At 42.7% G+C, this 23,737-nt stretch overlaps 1 protein-coding gene across 1 annotated transcript in view; it reads left to right on the forward strand.

Annotated features, from left to right (window-relative positions):
* The window catches only part of LOC108786092 (ras-related protein Rab-10-like), a 27,085-nt gene extending 3,553 nt beyond the window's left edge, over positions 1 to 23,532 (forward strand). Inside the window, exons 2-6 of the mRNA XM_018555310.1 lie at positions 4,728 to 4,788; positions 10,495 to 10,633; positions 15,039 to 15,128; positions 20,492 to 20,593; positions 23,446 to 23,532. Of these exons, the coding sequence (XP_018410812.1) occupies positions 4,728 to 4,788; positions 10,495 to 10,633; positions 15,039 to 15,128; positions 20,492 to 20,593; positions 23,446 to 23,526 (473 nt within the window). The 3' untranslated portion in view covers positions 23,527 to 23,532. The remainder of the gene's footprint in view (positions 1 to 4,727; positions 4,789 to 10,494; positions 10,634 to 15,038; positions 15,129 to 20,491; positions 20,594 to 23,445) is intronic.
* The last annotated feature ends 205 nt before the right edge of the window (positions 23,533 to 23,737 follow it).

Below are 23,737 nucleotides of genomic sequence, written 5' to 3' on the forward strand. Positions count from 1 at the left end.
GGGGGGGGAATGATTAAAGGACAAAGGACTCTTCCTTTCTTGCACATAGATATGACAGCTAGACCTAGAGACATACGGATTTATTTGATAAATATAAAGTTACATGGTCAGCCTAGATACAAATTGTGCTTAGGGATACTATAACAATGTTGTCACCAGTACCTAATGTGACAGGAAGTCTCCAGTGGTGACACTGGTGGCAGTAATAAAATGCTGACAGATGCTCCCATCTTCTTCCACTCTTCTAAAAAGTGTTTTTTTGTTTTTGTTTTATTCCTGTCCTGCAGACAACATTGTCACCTGAATAAGAAATGATGGGAAATCTCCCCAACAGGCAATAAAGCCCCACTCACACTTTCGCGATGTGTGAACGTGCGTTGCGTTCACGTGCATTTTTGCTGCAACGTGTCCGCCCATTCATTTCAATGGGCTGCCACAAACATGGCAAAGACACTTGTACAACATTTTCAGCTGCAAGCTTCCAAGCACAGGCAAAAACACACATTTTACTGGCTGCGTTTGGGGTGTCATGAACAAGTTAATGCCATTAACTCTTCTATTTTTATTCCTGCCATGTCCTTCAGACAAGATTGTCACCTAGAAATGTCCCAAAAAGACAATAAATACCTGACAGATGGTCTAGGCTTCCCCCCACTCTTCTAAAACATGCTTTTATTCCTGTATCTTCCTGTCCTGCAGACAACATTGTCACCTGAACCAGGGGCGTAGATAAGGGGGGGGATAGGGGGGTCCAAATCCCCAACAGAGGGTCCTGGCCAGGGCCGGACTGGCCATAGGGCATACCGGGCACTTGCCCGGTGGGCCGAACACAATCTCCCTGATTGTGTTCGGGCCGGCTCGGCGCAACCCTCTATGTACGATGCCCAGCTCTGACAGCTCGAGTGATGAAAGAGCACAGAGCGACCAGGCTGAACACAGAGCAGGGCTGCCCCGCCCCCATCACCAGCCGACATCAGCCTGAGCCAGGGGGGGACTGTGTGCAGGACACCCCGCTGTGAACGAAGATCACAGGACACTGAGTGTGAGCTGACAGGGGGGAGGAGGTTAACCATTGCTGTGCCAGTGAGTTGCTTTAAGATCCTTACGTATATCTATAATTAATGCAGTGAAGTCCAAATACAGGGTGCTCAATGCTGACTGCTTTATTAAAGGTTGAAAAATGCACAATGCAAATATACACTATATCAAAATGAAAAGCATTTAGGTGATTTGCATTCAAAGTCTTGACCAGTCTGGGATCTGCAGGTGACGCCTGTAAAATTGGGGGACATGGGACCAGCTCCCTTGTGGTAGCAGGTATCTTTTAGCCTCACACATCTTAAAGTGACAATAAAGTTAAACTTTTTTTTCCCCCTTCCCAATCCTACTGTAGGGACTATCCTTAAAGGATGTCTCTTAGGCCTCATTCACACGAGAAACAGCCGGCACGCACAGCTCCATGCTGCGTGCACGGCCGTATCGGGCAGCTCCCGAGTACGTGGACCTTATGCCGCCCTACGCTCACCCACCCTGCACGTCTGTGCGGGTACTCGTACGCTGACTGAACAGACAATATATACCTGACAGATGGTCTAGTCTTCCCCCCACTCTTCTAAAACATGCTTTTATTCCTGTATCTTCCTGTCCTGCAGACAGCATTGTCACCTGAACAGACAATAAATACCTGAGAAATGTTCAAGCCCTTAAAATGACATTAAAGGATAAATTTTTTCCCTCCTCCCAATGTTGATGTCAGCACTTACCTTAAATGAGGTTTCTTAATCCGATCTTCTTTCCTGTCGTTTTCATCTGTCCCTCCAGCGGTGCGGCGGGTCTCCGATCCAGCGCTGACTCCTCTCTGCTTGCAGGCACTTCTGATCCCACGATGTCTGCATGCGGGTGCTTGCAGACACCTTGTGTCTCTGCTCGTCTCCCGGCTGAGAATCTGAACTGTGCATGCGCCCGCCCCAAGATGCTTTGCGGCCGCCCGAACAGTTTTGTTTTCTCGGCCAGGAGCAGCGATAACAAGGTAAGTTTAAACCGCTGTTAAAGCAGTAGATATAGGCAAAAAAACGGAGGCTTTAGAACCCCTTTAACCACTCAAAGCTACAAAAAGTTGTGTTATTTTTCTGGAGCTATACTTCAAATAAAATCAATAAAGGCCGTGACACACTGCACGCAAAGCAGCGCGGAGCGTTGGCGCGCTGCCTTTGCGAGCAGTGTGTCATGTCATTTTCTCCTGGGTACCTCTGCTGGCGAGAGCTTGCGGAGCTGAGCGTGCCGAGATGAACAATTTCAACTTCAGCCAATCGGTTCGCGTGTATAAACCGGCGCGACGGGATGCGACGTCTGGCCGGTTGTTAAGCACGAGCCGATTGGCTGAAGGTGCAGTCAATCATCTGACTGCACTCAGCTCACACACTGCACGCAAAGCTCCGTGCCGGATAGCTTTGCTCCGCTCTGCGCGGCTTTGCGTGCAGTGTGCCTTAAGAATTACATTTATTATAAATACACTGTGAACGTAACACCTGAACATTGTTCCATGTGTTCTTTTATTGGTGAAATGTGGTATTGCGAACAATCTTTACCAAGGTAAACATACTAGAGAGAACTTCCTTGAAGTATTTGAAGTTCAGTAAAATTCCAGACAGTCCTGGAGACGCAGCATTTCCACTTCAGCTGATCTGAATGTAATTGGTGACACACTCCTTCTTCTTTACATAGCTTGAGCTCAGTGACTTTAACTGACAAGTGCTGCTTAGTAAGAGAAAACCCCAATATGACACCCTTTTCCTAATCATTAAAATGATATATGTCAACGCAGACTTCAAACCAGACTATAGCAACTTCTCACTGCTACTGACAGATCTTTCATCCTTTAGGAGCCGCAGGCTATGCGATGTAATATATAGAATTATAGGTAGATTGATGGAGATGGACAGATAGATCTTTGCAGGTTGTAGACACATGCAGACATTAGTGTATCAGCAGCTTTGGCACCTGCTTGGATGAGGTGCTTAAAGAGAACCATCAAAACACTTGTGTGCAAGGGGGCTTTTAAAAAAAGGTCTAATGTGTGGGAATGTGTCCATTGGGGGCAAGCTGTTTGCATTCTAATTCACTGCTTATACTTTAGTGATACATTATCAGTCCGGGGTTTATAGACACCTGACTATCACACCTATATGGCCTTTTTTGGCATCTCATTTCAATACCATGGGCGTTAATATGAATTTGGTCCCCCTTTGCAACTTTACCAGTGTCCACTCTATTGGAAGACATTCAACAAGATTTTGGAGGGTGTCTATCGAAATGTGTTGCCATTCAGACAAAGGAGCATTTGTGAGGTAAGGTAGAAAAGGCCTTGCTCACAATCGGCTTCACAAGGGTTGAGGTCAGGGCTCTGTGCAGGTCACTCAAGTTTCTTGACAATTAACTAATCAAACCTCAACACTCATCAAAAGTCAAAACTTGTCTCTATGGGCCTGGCTTTGTGCCCTTGAGGGGTGACTATTTAGTCTAGCTGTTTTGGCTACCTTGGATCCACCATATGAATTGTGCTTAGAATGAGCTGCAGTCTGTGTCTTTTATTGGATGCTGAAGATATGGATTGGATCTGCTGTTTAGGTTAAGTATAATCCCAGAGTAAAGGTGGCCATACACTGTACAACCATCGCAAGACCTTAGTCTTGCGATGGTTGTAAAGTGATTAAAAAAACGTACGATCTGCCCATCTTGGACAGGCAGATCGCACTCTCGATCATCGCAAGCCCGCCCCCCTGAAGGGCGGGCTTCCGATGACCGCAATGCTGAACGGGCAGTGTGCGTGTGCGCACACCGGCCCGTTCGGCATTTGTCTCCCGAGCACTGTTCAAACCAGCCGAAAATCGTACGATTCTCGGCTGGTTTTCTAACATGCTCCTTAGACAAAAGACGTGCGACCGTACATTAGAAACGGTCGCACGTCTTCGTTCACACTGCTCGATTCTCGTACGAACGCGGGATTTCTCATACGATCGCGGGAGTGTATGGGCACCTTTAGTGTGTGCTTCCAGGCCTGAGTGGGTTTTGGAGTGGCAAACATGTTCCCTTCCACGTGGAAAACTTGCAAAATGTGTTCTCTCCTCCTCATAGTGTAGTCTTCACAATGTCATAGCGCCCTCAACCATCCATTCCTCCCCGATGGCACATCTTCACAGTGCTCATGCATGCCACGGCCCCATTTATTCCTACGGGTGAGCTGTTTTCCAGCAGACTTCTCTAGCTCTAGGGAAACCTTACCTTGGGCATTTTTCAAGAGATATAAGAACGCTGTATTTGATTCCACCCACTGGCACCTACACAAAACGAATAGGCTAAGATATTGTTGTACAATATGAATGATCAGACAACAGTTGCATTGTGCAAATGATCATGGTGGGGAACTGCTGGATTTGTTATAGAGGATTCAGTAGGTCTAAAACGTTTAGCTTATTCCTTGTTTACACCTGCTGTTGAAGATGCCATATGTGAAACTAAAATCAGAGCTAAGGAAAGAAGATAACCTGATGCTGCATAGGTATTACCCCACATGACCTGACATTCACTGAGCAATGCTTGTACATATTTGGTGAACAGGTACAAGGTTGATTATAAATTGTTGAATTCCTTCACATCATAGCCAGCTTTAGATGATGAGACAAAACACAGAAGAATGCTTCAAATTGTTCTTTTTTAAATTTTTTTAGGAATTGATTTCAAAACGAAAATAATCCACATTGATAACAGACCAATAAAACTTCAGATCTGGTAAGATTGTGCTTTATGTTGTTTAATCTCTGCCTATAAATATGTACTATATTAACATCTTGAGGCTTTGAAGCTGCCACTGTCACCACACCTATAATCAGTATCAGAGATGGAGCATTTACTAGTTGTCAGCATTCACTACTGGTTGTTGGGCATTCTCGCTTTTAGCTCAGTGTACTGGATGCATAGCTTTTGTCTTACTACATACACACAAGAAGACTTTGGGTAAAGTCAGTTTAAGGGTCTGTTACTAACTGATGTTCAGCGTTAAAGAGGCTCTGCCCCTTTATGAAAACAAAACAGTGTCTAACAGGTGTAAACTGGAGGCACCCTGAGGATACCTGCAGAAGTTTCCAGTACCGTCTGCTTTGCCCAAACGCCAGGCCGTTCTGACAGGCATTTCCTAGTAGTAAAGAAGCTTGCTTGCCCCGTCCTGCCTCTTGCATATTCCTATTAGTCATTAATGGGTCAATATACATGTGGGGGCGGGTTTGGTTAGTTAAGCTCTGACATTACCTGCAGAGGTTTACCTTTTAGAATGGGTTGGCATTTAAGCGAAGAAGAGGTTACTGAAAACTGCAGCAAGTATGCTCAGGCACCTCTGGGGCACCAGCTTTTAGTTCTCTTAAAGCTAAACTCCGGGTTGGAATAAAAAAAATACCCTTGCAATGCCCCCCTGCACTGCAAGGGTTAAATGATAATTTTTGCCTATGGGTAGAGTAATACATTATTCTTTATTCCGGTGGGCTCCCTCTATCTGTGTCAACCAGTCCAGCAGTGGCCATCCGTCTAAGGCGCTCTCGCCCTGGGTTGCACCCCTTCCTCCTTTAGGGCTAATAGCCCTGCATTGTATGTTATGACTTCAAGAGACCACCCAAAACCTGGAGTGTCAAGGAAAAGCTTAAGGAGCAAAAGCCTGTCGGAGTGAAGTTTAAGACAAGTAATACAGCTGCTTCATCTTCCCTAGACATCACAAGTCTAACTAATGCACTGCAAGGAGTTTTCCTTTTTCCAGCCCAGAATTCAGCTTTAATGTAAACGAGTCTCTTTAAGGAAGGAAATTGAGTTAAGGGATTCAGGGTTAGTTTGTTGCTTTTTCACTGTGTTGTCCATGTACCTAGAATCCAAAAACTGACCTTAAAGGCTAAGTTTACCTTTTGGACCATGTTTCAGTTTACACCTATATGCAGGGTGTAACCTGAAACATGGTCAGATTGCGCATCATTACGGACAGAGATGGGAGGGAGAATCTGCAGGAGCAAGAGCACTGCACCTTCGATCCAATGCAAAAAATAATAAATGCACATTTTTTTCTTTTATGAAGAAGCCTGCATTTTCCCCCTAAAAGTTGGCTTTGCCTTTAATGCCCATGGGCTTTGGAAGAGGCTGAGCTATGACACTTCAACAAAAATTCTCGAGTCTACACCTTTCAATGTATACTTCCCAGTACTAGTCACAAGGGACTTTTATTGTACATACAAACAATACATGTATAATATTCTGAACAAATTACTCATTTAACATTTTTCACAGTTCACCTAGCAGCCTTAGCCAGCTCTGCAGTGAACAGTGGAATTGTGTTCCTGATAGGTAGGAAAATGGTATCATGAGGCTCTCCTTTCTATAGTTTAACATTGAGCATGTGACTTTACTTCTCATTTCATCACATGCTGGTGTACCGCTAATATTACTATTATTTCCTATAAAATTATAATAAACCTAATCACCAAAATCTAATTGGCTCCATTCACACTTACAAATAGGGCCAATTGGGTAAGTCTCATTAATTGCTTGGTGAGAGTGACAGCGGCCGCATCTGTCAGTGGCTGCCCGCATGTAATCATTCATGGTACAATTACCTGCAGTGTGGGATAGATGAATGTCCCGGAATACAGGATAGATGCATCCATCATGCGTCCAGGGACCATCATCTATCCTTATCTGCAGATAATCGCATACTATGTACAATCACATGCAGACTGCTGCTGACAGATGCGGCCGCTGTAATTTATCATTAACTTGAGTGGGGACCGTGGTCACATCTAAACGGGCACACCTGGGACTCCTGCCATAAGAATCCTTAGGTTCTCACCAAAGGAATCCCTGAACGCACATAAATGCCCTGTGTGAATGGAGCCTTATACTGTATTCTTCAACATATACACAGATACTTTAAATAACATGCTTAGGCGAAGTGAATTTGCGCACCAGTATGATGTACTCCTACAAAAGTGACGTCATGTAATAAAACAGGCCACGTGCCCTTAACTGGGTACCTTGCTGGGTGAAAGCAAAGCTTCCCCCCACCCTCCCAAAGCACCCTGTCCCTGTTGATTCCGGAAAAGGCCTCATCTCCACATTCCTGGCCCGATGGATGTTGGGGTCTGTTAGGGGGGCTTATCGGAGTAAGGGGCACTTGGTTACTCAGTCACTTAGTCACTAAAAAAAATTATATAGTAAATAAAAACACAGACGCTGTAGAAAAATTATTTTACTCTAAAAAATGTAAAAAATAAATAATGTCCCCTGATGTGTATCTAGCGTCAATCAGGTTGTTCAACGATGCAGGTCCAGCGACAATTGTGATGAATGATAGACGCTGCAATGAAGATGCTGCCCCACCACATCTCCCGTTGCTAATTACAGTCCCTGGCCAGCTGCTGAATGTCAACAACCCGGCTGGGAATGCTGGGTGACATTACTGACTAAATAGGGCCCTTACCATATTTAGTCAGTGGCATCGGCTGGGATCCCCAGTAACTTGTGATACCACTGCTTGAAGGGTAATTAAACCCTCAGGGGGGGGGGTTTGCATTTATCTACTGCTAGCAATCAGTAGATATATGCAAAGCATTTTTTTTAAAGTTACTAAAAAGGTAATAACTTACCTGTGTCTCGGCCGCGCGCTCCCGTCCAAAGATCTGAAAATTCTTGGGCGGCCGCAAAAGATCATGGGGCGGGATTCACTTCTCCTGCCTTCTCCAAACCCTTCACCCTTTGGTGAATAGCCCTGTATAAGTGGCACATTGCACAGGCATGTTCCACTGTTGTGACCATAAGGAAACCCACCCTGACAAATGAGGTGCAACCATTGCTGGAGTGTGTGCATGTAGCCAGGAACTAGTTACAAAGAGGTTGCAGGAGATCATGAGTATTTTATTAAAAAAGTATAGCAGTAGTAGAGTATTGCTACCCTGTTAGCAATCAAGCTTGCATCTATAATAAGTCAGCCAAACATAAATGGTGATACACAGTGCTTTAGCAAACTACCGAAATGTGGGGTTTTCTTGTTAATATTTAGCAGATACTTTAAACTAACAAGAAAAATAATTTGGGGAATAAGTGTTGCATTAGTCAAATTAGTGTGTCTAGTCAAATTCTTTAGCACTGTAATGCTGATGGGTCAGGTGACTAAGCAGTATATTGCAGTGTTGCTGCTACATTCTCAACCCCATTACTTTGGTGTGAAATAGGACTACTGTGTTAATATTTCTTATAAATAGCCCGAAGCAGCTACAAGAAACATCTTAATCTGATCATTTCCATTACCTTTTCTACAGAACATGGCTAGTAAATGCTGCAAAAATGTGTAGTGTCATGTGCTGCATTTTAACCTTAAAAATGGTATCTCCTTGAAGCTTTATTCTATGGTAAAAAAAAGTGAGGAATGTATAATAACTTAATTCTGGGTTACACTCCTCCATACTTTCTGAAATGATAAATTCAGGGAGAATTAAAGAATAGTTCCAGATGTGTGAGCTTTGTGAATTGGGCCTGTTGGCTGTTATAGACATGGGAATTAAACATTCCGCAGGGCATTACTCTATTTACTCCACACTGCGTCCGCATTTTAGGTTTTATTTATTTATAGAGTGCAGTCTATTGTATACTGCGGAGAACACTTCCGGCTAGGAGGAGGGTACAGTCTCATGACATGTCGGAGCCCTGTGACAGGCTTGCTTCTACTCCCGACACTTTTCTTTCTCTCCTAATCACAATGTGCAAATTACATTTGTGAAGTACCCAGCTGTGGGCAGTAGTAGTAGGTCACATTCAACTGGACTTGTTCTGTAATGTAGAATACATCTGGATACTCATTCAACCATCTTCTTCAGCTCAAATGAGTGTCAGAAACATACCCCAGCATTTATAGCCACATGGTTACTCAGTCATCTTAAACCAATCACCATGGGATGTGTCAAGGCAGATGCTGATTGTCGAAGAACATGATAGTGATAGTTACTGAGAAAGTCTGTGAAACTATCCTGTTCTATTTCCACAATCCAGCCACCAGTATGCTGGTCTGAAACAAATGTTAATTGTTTGAGTTACATAGCTGGAGTAGGTGTTCTATACACCTTAGCGATGTTAAAACAGCATTATTTGTGGGTGACAAATGGCGTTAAATGCCCCCACCACTATTTAGGTATGGTTGTCCTCTTTTGTCCCAAAAGTACATCTGGCTGTCCTCAAACAAGTGTTGTTTTTCCTTAAAGGAGAACTATGAGGTGAGTGATTTACACTCATCCTCATAGTTAGAGCGACGCGTGACTTTGAATCTGTTTCACGTTGACTCTATAGATTGGTAAGTGCGCGAACACATACCATCGCTCACTCACTTCCCGATCATCTCCCTGCAGAGAGCCGTGACTGTCAGTCACCACTCCCCACAGGGATTCCCCCCTTCCCTCTCCGATCCTCCGGTGCCGACAGTGATGGGGGAGGGGGCGGGCACAGCTGGCTCTGCCTCTAGATAGGCAGAGCCCGCTCTCAATCAGCCAGCCGGTGGATCTCGACAGTATTGTCGGGATCCGCCCCGGCTGCGGTGCTCTCAGTATATAGCAGGCTATTGCCTGCTTTATACTGAGCTTTGGGTCACTAGAGGTTTGTATATGTCCTCCCGTGACCCTAAAGGAAACTGGGATGAAAAAAGGTTACCCCATAGTTCTCTTTTGAGGTATAGGAAGTCCTGACCTGCAGAGTTTGCCCTCCTATTTTGGGCCATCCATTTGTTCAGTGGTTGTTTTGTCTCCCCAATGTGTAGTCCTTGAGGTTTAGCTCAATGCCCCAATAGCAAGTATCAGAAATACGGTGACAGGAGTCATCAAGAGACATGGACAAGCTGAGTACCGTATTTTTCCGTCTATAAGACGCCCCCATGTATAGGACGCCCCCCACTTTTCTTACCCAAAATTCAGAAATCAATATTTTCCATGCTCTTTTGCATAACTGATTACATCCAGTTTAAATTTTGCAGAGTAAGACGGCTGCTTACTGGTACCAGTATTTTTTTTGTTTTCTGACATTTTTATGGGCTCGCTGTTGCATCTGGGCACTGGCTACACGCTCTCCGCAGCATTAGCTGAAGTCAGGTACATAAGGCTCATGATTGGAGGAAACCTGTTCGCTTGTCTCTGCAATCGGAAGTTTCACTCGTGAGGCTAGTTTGCAGAGGTATCGTCAGTTCGCAACCGCGGTTCTCCTCTCGGCCCCCGTGTATAAGACGCCCCTCCATTTTTAGGTAAATATTTTTAAGAAAAAGTAGCGTCTTATACATGGAAAAATACAGTATGTCTTGTAGTGGGATGGTGTGATTTGGCACACACTGGTAACTTAACATGCAATATATTTAGCCCTGCTTTACTGGGGGAAGGGGTGTTCATCAGAGAATGTTCTAAAACCTTAATGAGCCCTTTGCTGTTTCAGGGATACAGCTGGACAAGAAAGATTTCACACCTTCAGTGTCAGTTATTTCCGTGGTGCTCATGGATTTGTACTTGTTTACGATATTACAAATACAACCTCGTTTGAAAATATTTCTTTGTGGATGAAAGACATTAAGACGGTAAGTAACAGATGAGAATTTAAAGGGATTTCCCTATGTACTGCTGGGTAGAACTGAATCTCATTGAGAGCTGTGTAGATGACTGCACCAGTCTTCCTCTTAGGTGCCTAAAAACAGGAGGGAGCTTTCCAGCATGTTGCTAAATGCCGGTCTTCTCTACCAGTTCTTCAAAGCTTTGCAAAGCAGCTGTAATCTATCATAGAAATAAATCGCTGTGCCTCCTTCATGCAATGTGATGAAGGTTGGATATTTCAACAAGCTGCCATTAGGATCTATGTGCACCTTGGTTCCATGTAGACCAGTGAGTAAGTGTGCAATATACTACAATGAAAGAGCTATTTCACTAACGTAGCAACTAACTTCCTAACAGCATATTAAGTGTGCTTTGCATATAACATTAATTAGGGTGTACTATTTATTGCGACTGCACCGCACCGGACCGCGGACATTGCTGTACCACACATTCTGGGCGATCGCACTGCGTGTGGGAGCCATTGACATGAATGGCACCACCACGCCTCCTCCCGCTCCAGCATGCGGGAGGCTTTAATTATGCGATCCAGTGCGTTCCGGGCACTAACTGTGCTGGAACACACTGAATGTGGTGTGAACAGTCCCTGAAGTTCAATCTCTATTACACCCCACCAGAGGAAGACAAAACAAAACCACATGTGCAACTGTGGCTGATATTGCCTCCTTGTGAGGGATACCGTGCCCGATGTGTCCCCACACCGCATACAGGTATCTCTATGGGAGGACCAAATGTGTGACCACACCAAACAATGTTTATGAGCACACAGTTTACTAGGCACAGCGAAATCAAGTAACCACAAACAACAAAATGCAAACAACAAAACCACATACAAAAGGGCAGGTGAACCTGGGGAGCACGGCAACATAAGGGGAGACACGGAGCAATGGTCAGGGTACAAGGGGGCACCAGGATGCAGGAATCAGGTCACAGGAAATGGCGACAATATTGTGGCACCAGGCTCACTGCAGGGAGGGATTAAATACCCTCCCAGATCATCAGCAGGTGGTGCCTAATTGCAGAGACACCTGCAGGTGAGCCCTGGAGCTGCAGGTCCTGGTTCCAGCGTCACAGTGCCACCTGGAGGCGCTCAGGTCCCTGACAGCCACTGGCTGCCTGGAGACACCTGCAGGTGAGCACTGGAAATGCAGGATCTGCTCCAGCTCCACCTGGAGGTGTTCGGGTCCCTGACACTCCTGGGGAAAACTATTTCTGAAGTCCCAGTCTCTGGAATAAATTAATATTAACATCACTGTCAGTGATGGGCCTGGCTGCGGTGCCATTGACTTCAATGCACCGCCACGCCCCCTCCCGCCCCTGAATGCAGGTGTTTTTTCGTTGGTAGATCTCATTGAGCTCGTCATTTGAAAAGTAGATCTCCAGACGAAAAATTGTGGGCGTCCCTGCAGTAGAGTAACAGGTTCACAGGGAGAACTAGCTAGAGACCATCAGCACTATGGATAGGGCAGGCTTGCTTATATAGGCCAGTTCATTAGAGGTAAAACGTCATATGCTGTGCGTCGGACGTCAATGTGTCTTTCCAGGCACTCCCAGTTGCGTGCGCCTGTGGAGTAGAGCATGTTTCCCAACTGTATGGAACAAAGGCCCACGCGCGTGCGCAGCAGCCATCTTTGCTAACACTAAGTATGTAGAAGAGGAACTTCACATACGTTTGGCAATCAGCCTTCAGATTGGTCCAACAGAAAGCAATGCTGCAGCAATTCGGTTGTCTTGGTCACCCTGAAACACCATAGTGAACAAAAAAAGTGCATGTGAACACACACAAAAAAGTGTGTGTCAAGAGTGTGTCAACTGGTCCATATGCCAAAGAGATAGGGCCCTTCCCTTACTCCCTGGGGCGCAAGGCTCTTGACAGGGGCAAAGCACATATGTCCACCTCTCCAAAACCAGGTGAGCCCATTCTACATGGTCAGCCAAAGCCGACCACTGAGAACCTAATGGCCACACATCCTTGCCCTAGACTTCAGGGTAGGCCCAAAGACCCGCACCCTCCATCCTGGTGCAAGACAATGGCAGGGCCTTGTGGCCTGGTATAAAAATTACCCCTTGTCTTAGCCAAAACGCCTACCCAAGAGGCATAGTGCAGAAAAAGCTACTTGGGCACCCCCCAGTGTGCCACTCCTGTGGGGCTCTATACACCATGGGCTCCTGCCTTCCCAGACCAGGTAAACCCATTCAAATCAGGAGGCACAGTGACTTGTCAGATCTTGGACACTAGGGAATTCATTGTGATCTCCACTCTTACATGAGTAGACTTTACATTCGGTTTCCTTCCAACGACCAGAACCCTTTGGAACCAACATCATCTCAGACAGGGTACTTTACAGCCAGACATTCTTACCATAAGAATAGCAGCACATTTCCCTGCTGACAACTGATAAGAACAGATACTACACTTAATTTTAGCCAAAATAATTTAATACATAAAAGGGAGATGTTTTACCCATCATTGCAGTGTATGTAAACCATGTAGGGTTTGTAACCTAACAGGACAGTATAACCATACAGGTTAAGGTGAGAAGGTATTAAAGCAATCAAAAAGCCCTCACTCTAATCAGTGTAGCACAATAGACTCTTCTTAAAACAGAAGGCATTCACACGTCTCATTCCATCACATATCCCAAAGATAAGAGGAGAAATTACTCATTTCAGGACAGTAGGCAGTAAGTCATGGAGATCATTGCTTTTTACTCCTTTGGCCAGATGTACTTACACTGCACTGATAATAGCTAAATAACCTGAAATAGCTCGGTGACTCTGATTTTAGGCTATAATTGCACTATACACCAGTGGTTCTGGATGTGCATCTGTCCGAAAAGACAAAATACAATGCTTTGCATGACTCAGCCCACTTTCCTGAATTGAGGAAAAATCCTCTTATTTTTGGGATACATAATGGAATGATACATGTAAATACCTTATGTTGTAAGAAGGGTCCACTGTACTACGCACTGATTGAGTGAGGGCTTTTGGATTGCTTTTATTCCTTCTCATAATGGCCTGTATAATTATACTGTCCTGTGAAATATCAGTACTCTTAGACAGGACTTTTTCTTTTAACAATAAAAATGGCTGACGGATTCACTTTAAATTTAAGTTCGGTTCAAAAGTCTAAATATGTATATTTTTACAGTCTGCACCCATGAAGATTGTACCAGCTGATCTTACTGTGCTTTTTCAAATACATACTTACTGTTAGCCAGTGAGGTAGCATGATCCGACACTCACGGCGCAGAGATGGGGGGCCCGCTGGCCGCTGGGTACCGATCCGGCGCTGGGACTGTGCTGGGCCCCCTAGAGGCCCTGGTGCGTCCGGTAGTTCCGCCACTGCTGTTAGCAATATATTTAAAGCTGAGTTCTTGGCAGATATAAAAAACACAAATTAACACTGCTTTTTAAAAGGAATGTGACCTGGTACCCTCCTCTTGCAGACCCTGTACAGCAGGGCTGGAGTGCAAGAGGAAGAAGTAGTACATTGAACTAATCAGTTTATTTGCTGACCAGAGCATGCTGATAGGATCAGAAAGCAGAATGACGGGAGATAAGATCATCGCTTTTTCTTTCACAATCCATGCACAGGCAGGGGTGGGTAGAGGACAGCCTGGGCTCACAGAAAGTGGGCAAAATTATGTTGGCCATCAGACTGAGGACATCTACTGGAAGGAAAAGTACAGAGGGGTAACTCTCTGTATTTCAGGGGAATATTGCAGCAAAAGCTGGCTTTGTTATGATTTCTTTTATTGGGCTATTCATTTTTACATTGTTATTTTTGGCTTGAGCTCTGCTTTAATAAGATATGTTGACATAGGGGTCTATTCACTATGCTGCCGAGGGCAGCCGAGTGAATGACCGATCAGAAGTGAAGTGAGCCGAACACTGTTCGGCTATTCACTTCAGGCTGGTACGGCTGATTTCAGCCGTACATCGGCTGAAATCAGCCGTACATCGGCTTACCTGTAGATTAATACAATTCATACATGGAAAAAAACATAGACATCTCTGTTCATATATGAGTTTAAATGTACTTTAGCCTTTCATTTAAAGTATTTTCCAGTGACGTGCTTTACCAGTATGTTTATCTCCGTCTCCCCTGCACTGTAATCTATATGCCATTCCCAATAATCTTCTCTGGCAGGAGTTGAAAGCCTGTAACTGGTTCACTATTGTTAGACTTAAATAATTCTGAATGAAAATGCAGAAAAGTGTCAGCCCTCATATTACTGCCATACAAAATGCAAGAGCTTTTCCTTGTAAGACAGTCTGTCATCTACAATGGATGTGAGCTGTAGTGCTTTGCAGAAGCTATCCATTCCCAAAGTCACTGCATCTTTACAATTTGCTTTTGTGATTCAGAAAGCTGGGGAAGAAGTGGAGGTAGTTCTCCTGGGAAATAAGTGTGACAAGGAAGACGAACGTGAGGTTTCAAAAGAGAGAGGGGAAAAGGTAAGCATTGATTATCTCTGCATATAAAAGTATTTGAGTTAGGCGGGTACACTGCATCTGTAATGTGCCTGACCATGCAGTTCCGTCATTAGGAACTAATGTTGCTTAGAATGGAATTCTCATTCTGGATTATTGATTGCACCTTTTTCTTAAGCTGTAAGTTTGAAAAATGTCTTTTAATTTGCGTATTAAAGTTTTATCCATTGGTTCAAACTTTGGAAACTTATTTATTATCTGTTAACTTTTATTTGTTACTCTCTTGGAAATGTAATGTCTTGGCAAATTATGCTTAAATCCTGGTTGTAAGAGTGTCAGTTTAAGGACAGCTCTACTCAAAGGCACTCAGAGAGTAAGGATAAGGAAAGGTGAGGATGAAACAGAGGACCGTGGTAACCAGTGCTACTAAAAAATGACATCTGTCACCTGTCTTTCTTGAAATTTGTTTTATTGTAATGAAATGGCACGTTCTCTTGCCCCTTGAAAGTATCTGCTGTATCCAAGATTGTACTGACAAGTTAAAGAATTGGGGATTCATTGTCTGTCTTCACCTTCATGCTTCAGTCTGCTGAACTCAAAATCCAGGTTTGACTGAAGGATTGGAGCCTTCTCTCTGCTTTCTCATACTGTATAAGGGAAGATCTGTTTGGTTGAATAATATAGATTAAGGGAGTTCATCTGTTGCACCCTTTGATACCATATTTATTTATTACCGGCATCTATATAGCGCTGACAATTTACGCAGCGCTTTACATTCACATTCACATCAGTCCCTGTCCTCATGGAGTTTATAATCTAAGTCTCTATCTCACATACTAGGGCCGATTTGGACAGGTGCCAATTAACCATCCAGCATGTCTTTGAAGTGTGGGAGGAAAACAGAGTACACAGAGGAAACCCACACATACATGCAAACCCCTCGCAGGGAGTGTCCTGACCAAGATTTTAACCAGGGACAATATCAAGCTAAAAATTGTTGTAATGAGCTATAGCAAATAGTCATACAATTCTCAAGGTTTGTTTTTGGGTTTTTTAGGAAAAAAAGAAAAAGGTCTTGGTACACAGATGTTTATAGAGAATTCGCCATGGATAGAAGCAGGACAATGATGATTCTAATGAGTAGGGCTATATGAAGTTCAGGATTCTTTTTATTCTCTGTGCTTTAAGTGTTCTTCACGAGTCCTACCTGCAGTACTGATGCTATGGCTGAATGGGCAGGCTGCATTTTAACACCTAATGCACTATGTGTAAGCAAACACGGGGGAAATAGAGTGCAAGGAATAGAGTATGTCCCTGTATTTCTACAGATCAGACATTAGGAATGGTCCCTTATCATATGACTATGTGGTTATGTCCTGCATGTTCAGAGATGGGATCACAGCATATTCTAATGAACAATCGAAATTCTAGAAAAAATTGTGAGACTTGAGTCTAGATTGCTACCGATATGTGCAGTGAGAATGAGTGATGAAATTGGTCACTAACATCTCTCTGTTTAGGTAACAGATATTAACAGTGACCCAGTGAAGCTCTTCAATAGTTGGGTACATCATTTAAATAAAAAGGTATATAGGGTTCTGTTTGTTTCCTCCCATGTATAAGTTTGATGATGATAAAATGACAGCTGATGTCAGACTGCAGCTTTAAATGCTGAGTATATGCTGAGCTAAATGAGATGTTTATTTGGCATGACAACATGTAATAGAAAACTATAAAGAGGTATTAAAAGACCAGAAGATCAGAGAAAATAAGGTATATCATTTGTGTGCGTACATTTCTTAAACATAATGCTGTGCTACGTCCTGTCAAGCTGTGAAGAATGGAGTACTATTGCGCCACCAGGTGTATACTTCCAATACTGCAGAGACTGGGAATTTACATTTAGAGCAGAACAGGCAACCTTGGCACTTCAGCTATTGTGGAACCACAAGTCTCATGAGGCATTGAAGACTGTCACGGGAATGACTTGCAGAGACAGAGGCATGATGGGATTTATATTCTGAGCACAGCTGGAGTGCCAAGATCGCCTACCTCTGAAGAATAAAGGAAGAGTTAACATCCACTGCAATAGTTCTATATTGATTCCTAGTTTAAATGAACTTTGGTGGAAGGAAGTGATGAAAACAACCACGCCTTCAGAAGATCTAATTTACATACTGTGTACACTTTTACTAGGCAAAGCAAATTAGCATTAGAAAAAAAATAAAAAGGAATGTCCTAGCTTACTAAAATTTGGCAGGGACATGGACTTTAAAGAATTTACATATTCTGAACAAGCATTAAGAAGGAAGCCTATACTTACCTTTGTAGATGCTGGCCAAGTGAAGCAATTCATCCTCAAATTTCAAAGCAGAAGCACTGCATTTGTTCAAGTCAGCTCTCTCAGCAGCTTACCCCTTCGCAGCTGTGTATACATGAGAGAAATTAAGGCAGCAAAACATCCGAGTCGCTGCTGCAAAGCTTTGGATGGAGCTTTGTGATGTGGTAGTAGGTGGAACTGGGGAGAAGCAAGACTGCAATACTATCCATCCCCTGTAATTGTTTCAGGGTTTTTGATAGAGTGCGACTGTTCTTTTACTGCATGTGAGTATATTTTAATTCATGACCTTTACATTGAAAAATCTAATTTCTACTAATGCATCCTTCTATGTATGATGCTTAATAATAACATAGACATGTCATGTGTAAAATGCTGTGATTCTGAGATACTTACACTTGCAGAACATTCACTGCCTGCTTTGAAAGGGCAAAATGACTTCAGTTTGCCAACGCAATGTGCACTCAGATTGCCTTGTCATCAGCAGAGCATTGCTGGCAAATCTCATCTCAGAGAAAGACATTTTTCTCCCCTGAGATGATGTGCATGGTCACATGTCTAGTCACATGTCTAGTCACATGTGCCAGAAATCCAGGAAGTAATAGGAGAGCCAGTAATCTGCCTCTAGTAAACATGGCCACTGGCAGAAGACTGGGGAGTAAAAGAGAAATCAGGTATGCAAAGAATACAAAGCCTGCAATTATCTATATGTATGTGATTGTAGATTGTCATTACTAAACATTTCTAAGGGTGTGTTTGTTGATATTTTAAAGAGATGCCTAAAGGTCCACTTTAAGGTCTTAAATAAAGGTGAGCAGGTTTGGAGATGGAGAGTTTGGAGTGACACATGAGAAGAATCTAAGAAATCGTCACGGAACACACACTATTGGACTATTAGAAAAACTTTCACTTATATGTTTAGCACATTGTGTGGGTTGGTCATATATTAGAATACTCACTATTGTAAGTTGTGGAAGTTTGGTTACATTGTTTAGTTCACATTAACATTTGAATCACATTGAACACATTGTGATTTTGTATTACTGCAGAATGTGGCATATTTATGGTTATTGTATTAAGTGAATCCATTCATTTGTTTGACTTTCTGCTTAATTTATATCTACTGCATTAATGCAAGATATATATTTTATATATACAAAGTATCTTAACTATTAACAAAACTGTATCTTATTTGTGAACCGCTTGGCTGTAGATCCTCAAATCATCTCTGAATTGGTGCTGACACTGTCCTTCCTTCTGAATGGAGGCTACTTTTGTTCCCCATGGTTCCTGTGTGTGTTGTAAAGTAGCCACCACTCCAAGCTCGCTCCCATGATGAACTACAATCTCACGTTTACCAATTTACCAATTTGTATTGAGATTGCAGTCCATTGTGGGAGTGAGCTTGGAGTGGTGGCTACTTTACAATACACACAGGGACCATATGGAACAAAAGTAGCCCCCCTGCAGAAGGAAGGACAGTGTCAGTATGAATTCAGAGATGATTTGAGGATCTACAGCTGAGTGATACACAAATAAGATACAGTTTTGTTAATAGTTAAGGTATTTGAATACATTTTTCAGATTTAACTCCTGAGTTTAGTGTCAATTTAAGAGCTGATAATAAAAGCTAGAGCGATGAATAACTGTATCCTTTCATTTCCATAATGTATTTTTCCCTCCAGCACTGGTTACCCGATCAGTGCCAAAACTTTGATCAGCTTGTTAAATATTAATTTAGTAATTATAAGTCCTCTGAGAAAGTATTATGTGCAAGTGGCATTTACAGTATATACCAGCTCCACAAAGTGTCTCAGAAATCTTTTGAAGCATATATGTTACATACTGTATTTAGTAAAGGGTCTTTTTAATTCCATAAGTGGAATTGGCTGTGTGTGTTTTATTTTAGGATGTTTTCTTTTTAGGTTAATTGTGTTTGAGTTCAGAAGATTGAGACTGATCAGTATATGAAAATATTGCCAACTGTGAACAGTTACATGTTCACTTTGGTATATAAACCTGTCTTGGATTACATACAACTGAAATGTGGTTGCTCCTGGCATTATGGCAATAGCTCTAAGTTATTTTATGATTTAACATACAGGAATCCTAGTACGCTAACTCATAGAGCTGGTGAGTCAAGTCAGTGCATTACTGAGTCCTATAAAATACATAAAAAGAGCCTTGTGATCAGAGTCAAATACATTGTCCAGAATATGTACCATGTGATGGAGAGGAGGGATGTCGCTGCTATGAATAGAAAGATTGAAGATGACTCAAGTGATCAGAAGGCTTTTGTTACAAACTCTGGGAAGTATTGCCATTTTGCATTGATGTGCTGTGAGATGGTGCTTGTGCACATAGTTGTCCAGCAGTGACATTTTCCATGACACCTCCCCTGAGTTTTTCCAGCAATGGTATCTGGGAATATTTGTACTAGTAAACCCTTTCAAACCAGTACTCAATCATAGCATGTATTAGTGAAGCAGTACTGTATGAGTGAAGTGTGCCTGGGAAGGGGGAACTACGGTCTTTGGTGGTATAGTACATTTCACCCACAGACTATATATAATATAATCACTGGTATAGACTATAGGTATAGTACTACTACACCCTCCCACTGCATTCACACTGTACTGTCACACATGATACCACTGCTGCCCGTCCAATCAAAGAATACCTTGTATTCACTGATAAAAATACTAGCCATTTTCTTAATGGTCACTGAACCAAGTTAGGGATTCTCTGTGTTATCACAGCAGAGGGGAGGTCGCTCAGCACAGTGGCAGTACAGGACCCGGGAAATCACTGTAAAGCACTGTAAGATCTTCAGCTATTACATTATTTTACAGGATTCCCATGGCCCTACCACGTGTAAACTATATATACTTAAATTGGGCCAAGCTGGACCACTGTACGTATAAATAAATCTCTATAGTTGGAGTTCATCTTTATTCTAATGGTATTATTATCCGACATGTAAATGATGTACTATAATTTTGTATGTTTTAAAACATCTCATATATTCACTGTTTTTTTTATTGTCCAGCTTGCTTGGGAGCATGGCATACCATTTTTTGAGACAAGTGCTAAGGAAAATATCAATATTGACAAAGCATTCCTCATTTTGTCAAATGCAATATATGAAAAGGTAGGTAAGCACCAATTCCTAGAACCAGGATTTTATATATTTGTTTTCTGTTTTTTTATTGCCGACCCCGAATGGTGGGCAAACCATGCCAAGACAGCTAAAAACAACTTATTTAAGTAACTATTCCAGTTACTGTCTCATAAAAATAAAATATCAATAACATAAAGGTGCAAAAGTGCTAATGTAAAGACCAGTTATTGATAGTAATAGGCAGGAATGCACCAATACAATTTTTCCGGTATGGACTACGAGTTCCGATATTTGTTTTCGGTACTCGCCCATACCGATTACTGATAACGGAAGTACCATTAAGGAAGGCGAGTCATTACCAGGAAGCCGGGCAGCGAGTCATTAAACGCCGCCCGGCTTCCTGATTGGCCAGGAAGCCGCCTCTTTGCTCCCTTGTCACCAGGTGACGAGGAAGCATGGAGCCGGCTTTCTGGCCAATCAGGAAGCTGGGCGACGGGTAATGACTCACCGCCTGTCTTCCTAAATGGTCAGCTTCCTGACCAATCAGGAAGCCGGGCAGCTCATCATTAAATGCCGCCCGGCTTTCTGATTGGCTGCTTTCTGCTTTGCAGTTCTTTGCAGCGATTGTGCTTTACCACTCCTTTTCACAATACAAGTCTAAAGCTTGACATACACCAGTAGAATTCTGTTTGAAAAAAATTGTTTTCGGAAAACATTCGCTCAATTTGTTGAATAGTTCATGTGGTCTGTTGAGGATTGTTTTCAATTGATGAAAATTCAGATGAAAATTATTTCTCAAATTAACAAAATCCTAACAGTGAATGTGGTTTTCATTTGGTAAAATCCATTTATTCCAAACCTGAATGTCAAAATGAAATGAAATTTTGAACGACACTTGGCAAGTCTCTGATGGCATTATTGAATGTTCTGATGAGATTTGTGTATGAAAATAGGAAAATCTACCAGTGTAAGGACAGCTTTAGTCAGCTGACTCAAGGAAAATAATACACCATTGTGTGGTTGATCTCTTATCCCAATGGTGGTCTACAAGACTGAGCTATTGAGAGCTCCCCCTAGCCATGCACAAATCACTAACGTCATATTGTATTTCTTGCAATAACAACATTTGGAAAAGCAAACTTTAAAGCGACTCTGCCACTTTTTAGAAAATGGTGCTAAAGGTTCCCTGTAAGAAAAGAGGTTTCATACTCACCTCTCTAACGGCCACCGTCACCTACCTCCCCTCCATTAGCTCTGCGGTTCTCTCACAGGACTCATCTGCTGGAACACAGGGGAAACAGGAAACAATGACTGCTGGAGAGGTGAATAGAATACCTTTTACCTTGCAGGGAACTTTCAGCTTCATTTCTTAAGAATGTGACAGGGTCACTTTAAGTTGAACATTGAAATAAAAACTAAAAATTTGCTCACTGAAACTATACTATAAATTACTTTTTTGTAAAAAAAAAAAAAAACAGCCTCATATGAAATACATAGTTTTCAGTGAATTGTGTGACTTATTGTAATTTGGGGCAGTACTGCAAAGTAGATCCTGCAAATATAGTGTGTTCATGGCTGCCCCTATATACATGTTTAAAACTATACATATAAACAAGGTTTTAAAAACATGGGGTGTGGCCTGCGTAGGTTAAGATTAAATATTTGACTGATGAGCTCCAGCACCCCATCATCTCTCCCCCCCCCCCCCCCCCCTCCCCCCCCCCCCCCCCCTCTGGGTCACTGTGATTTAAGTACTTGCTACTATCAACCTTGGATAACAGCGACTCCGCAGAGAGGCAGCCATGTATTTTTCAGTGTCAGAGATCAGGCCTGCAACATGGCCTTTCAAGGTGGCGGATCCTCTGCAGTGCACTGGCAGACTTTTTGCCGCCATTATCTCATCCACCCATTCCCAGGCCAGCTCTGCTCACTTAGGATGCTGCTCCTGACCAGCCAGCCTCTCCTTCATACCCTTTAGCTCACCAATTTGAAGGTTCAAGGAGGGTCTTGGATTGGAGAGAGTGCACTATAACACTACTGACCAGATTTGAAATGGGAAGATATTCCCAACGAAATTGAATCCAAATATACATCCAAAGTTGAATCCCTGAAGGCTGATATGCATACATTTCATTTGCAAACTACTGAGCTTGAACCATCCTGTCCTATGCTGACAGATGCTATGGCATCCCAGGGGAAAGACATACAGGGCTATTCACAAACGGGTGAATAGTATGGAGAAGGCAGGAGAAGTGAACAATCTAGGACAACATAGCTGATTCTGATTTGGAAAACTTCTCCAATTCAGCTCACTTTCCAGTTCAGCTATGTTGTCCTAGATTGTTCACTTCTCCTGCCTTCTCCAAACTCTTCACCCTTTTGTGAATAGCCCTGTTAGATTCTTGGCAGTCTATTCAGAAATATTTTTTTTTTTTTTTTACCAGGGACCTTATGTGTTTGAAACATTATCCACAGACACTAAGGGGCTTATTTAAAAACAATTTGCACAGACCAAGATTCCCAGTGCAGTATGGTCACTAGATGGAGCTTATGAGCATAGGAATTCCTATGTGCCTCGGCTCCATCTAGTGGGCATACAGCACTAAGTATCTTGTTTGCACAGCGAGGACCTGTGCGAATGGTTTATAAACTATTCCTTATATGTAATACATGAAGTTGCTTTATAATTTCCAGACCTGTTGCACATTGATCTCACTGAAGTTTAACAATAAAGCTCAAACTCTCCCACAAATGACAAATGGTCTCAGACACAAAATGGGTATATATTTGCTGGTTGCCCATTACATGCCTTCTCGAACAGCACTCTGCTCTAAAATGTCTGCCTCACCTAGAGTAATCATAATCATTGTTTTCCTCTTTAGAGATCGTCTTTGTTTCTCAATCCAGATGTGGTGGATTTACAAAAACCAAAGAAAAGTACTTCATGTGTGGCTTGTAGGTAAAGGAACTCCCAGCCACATTATGGTTGCACTGAAGATGCCTCTCATTCCATGCTGCTGCGCCAACCACAGTTTATTGTGACTGGTATCATTGCACAGTATTACAACTATATTTATATATTGTAACATTCCGTTTTATTTGGTTGTTTTTGTTTTCTAGAGTGTTAGCTATAATCAGAACGTAAAAGCATAGTAAACTATTATTAAAGCTAAA

This window comes from Nanorana parkeri, unplaced genomic scaffold (genome assembly GCF_000935625.1).
Source record: "Nanorana parkeri isolate BGI_ZX_2015 unplaced genomic scaffold, ASM93562v1 scaffold191, whole genome shotgun sequence".
Classification (NCBI taxonomy): Eukaryota; Metazoa; Chordata; class Amphibia; order Anura; family Dicroglossidae; genus Nanorana; species Nanorana parkeri.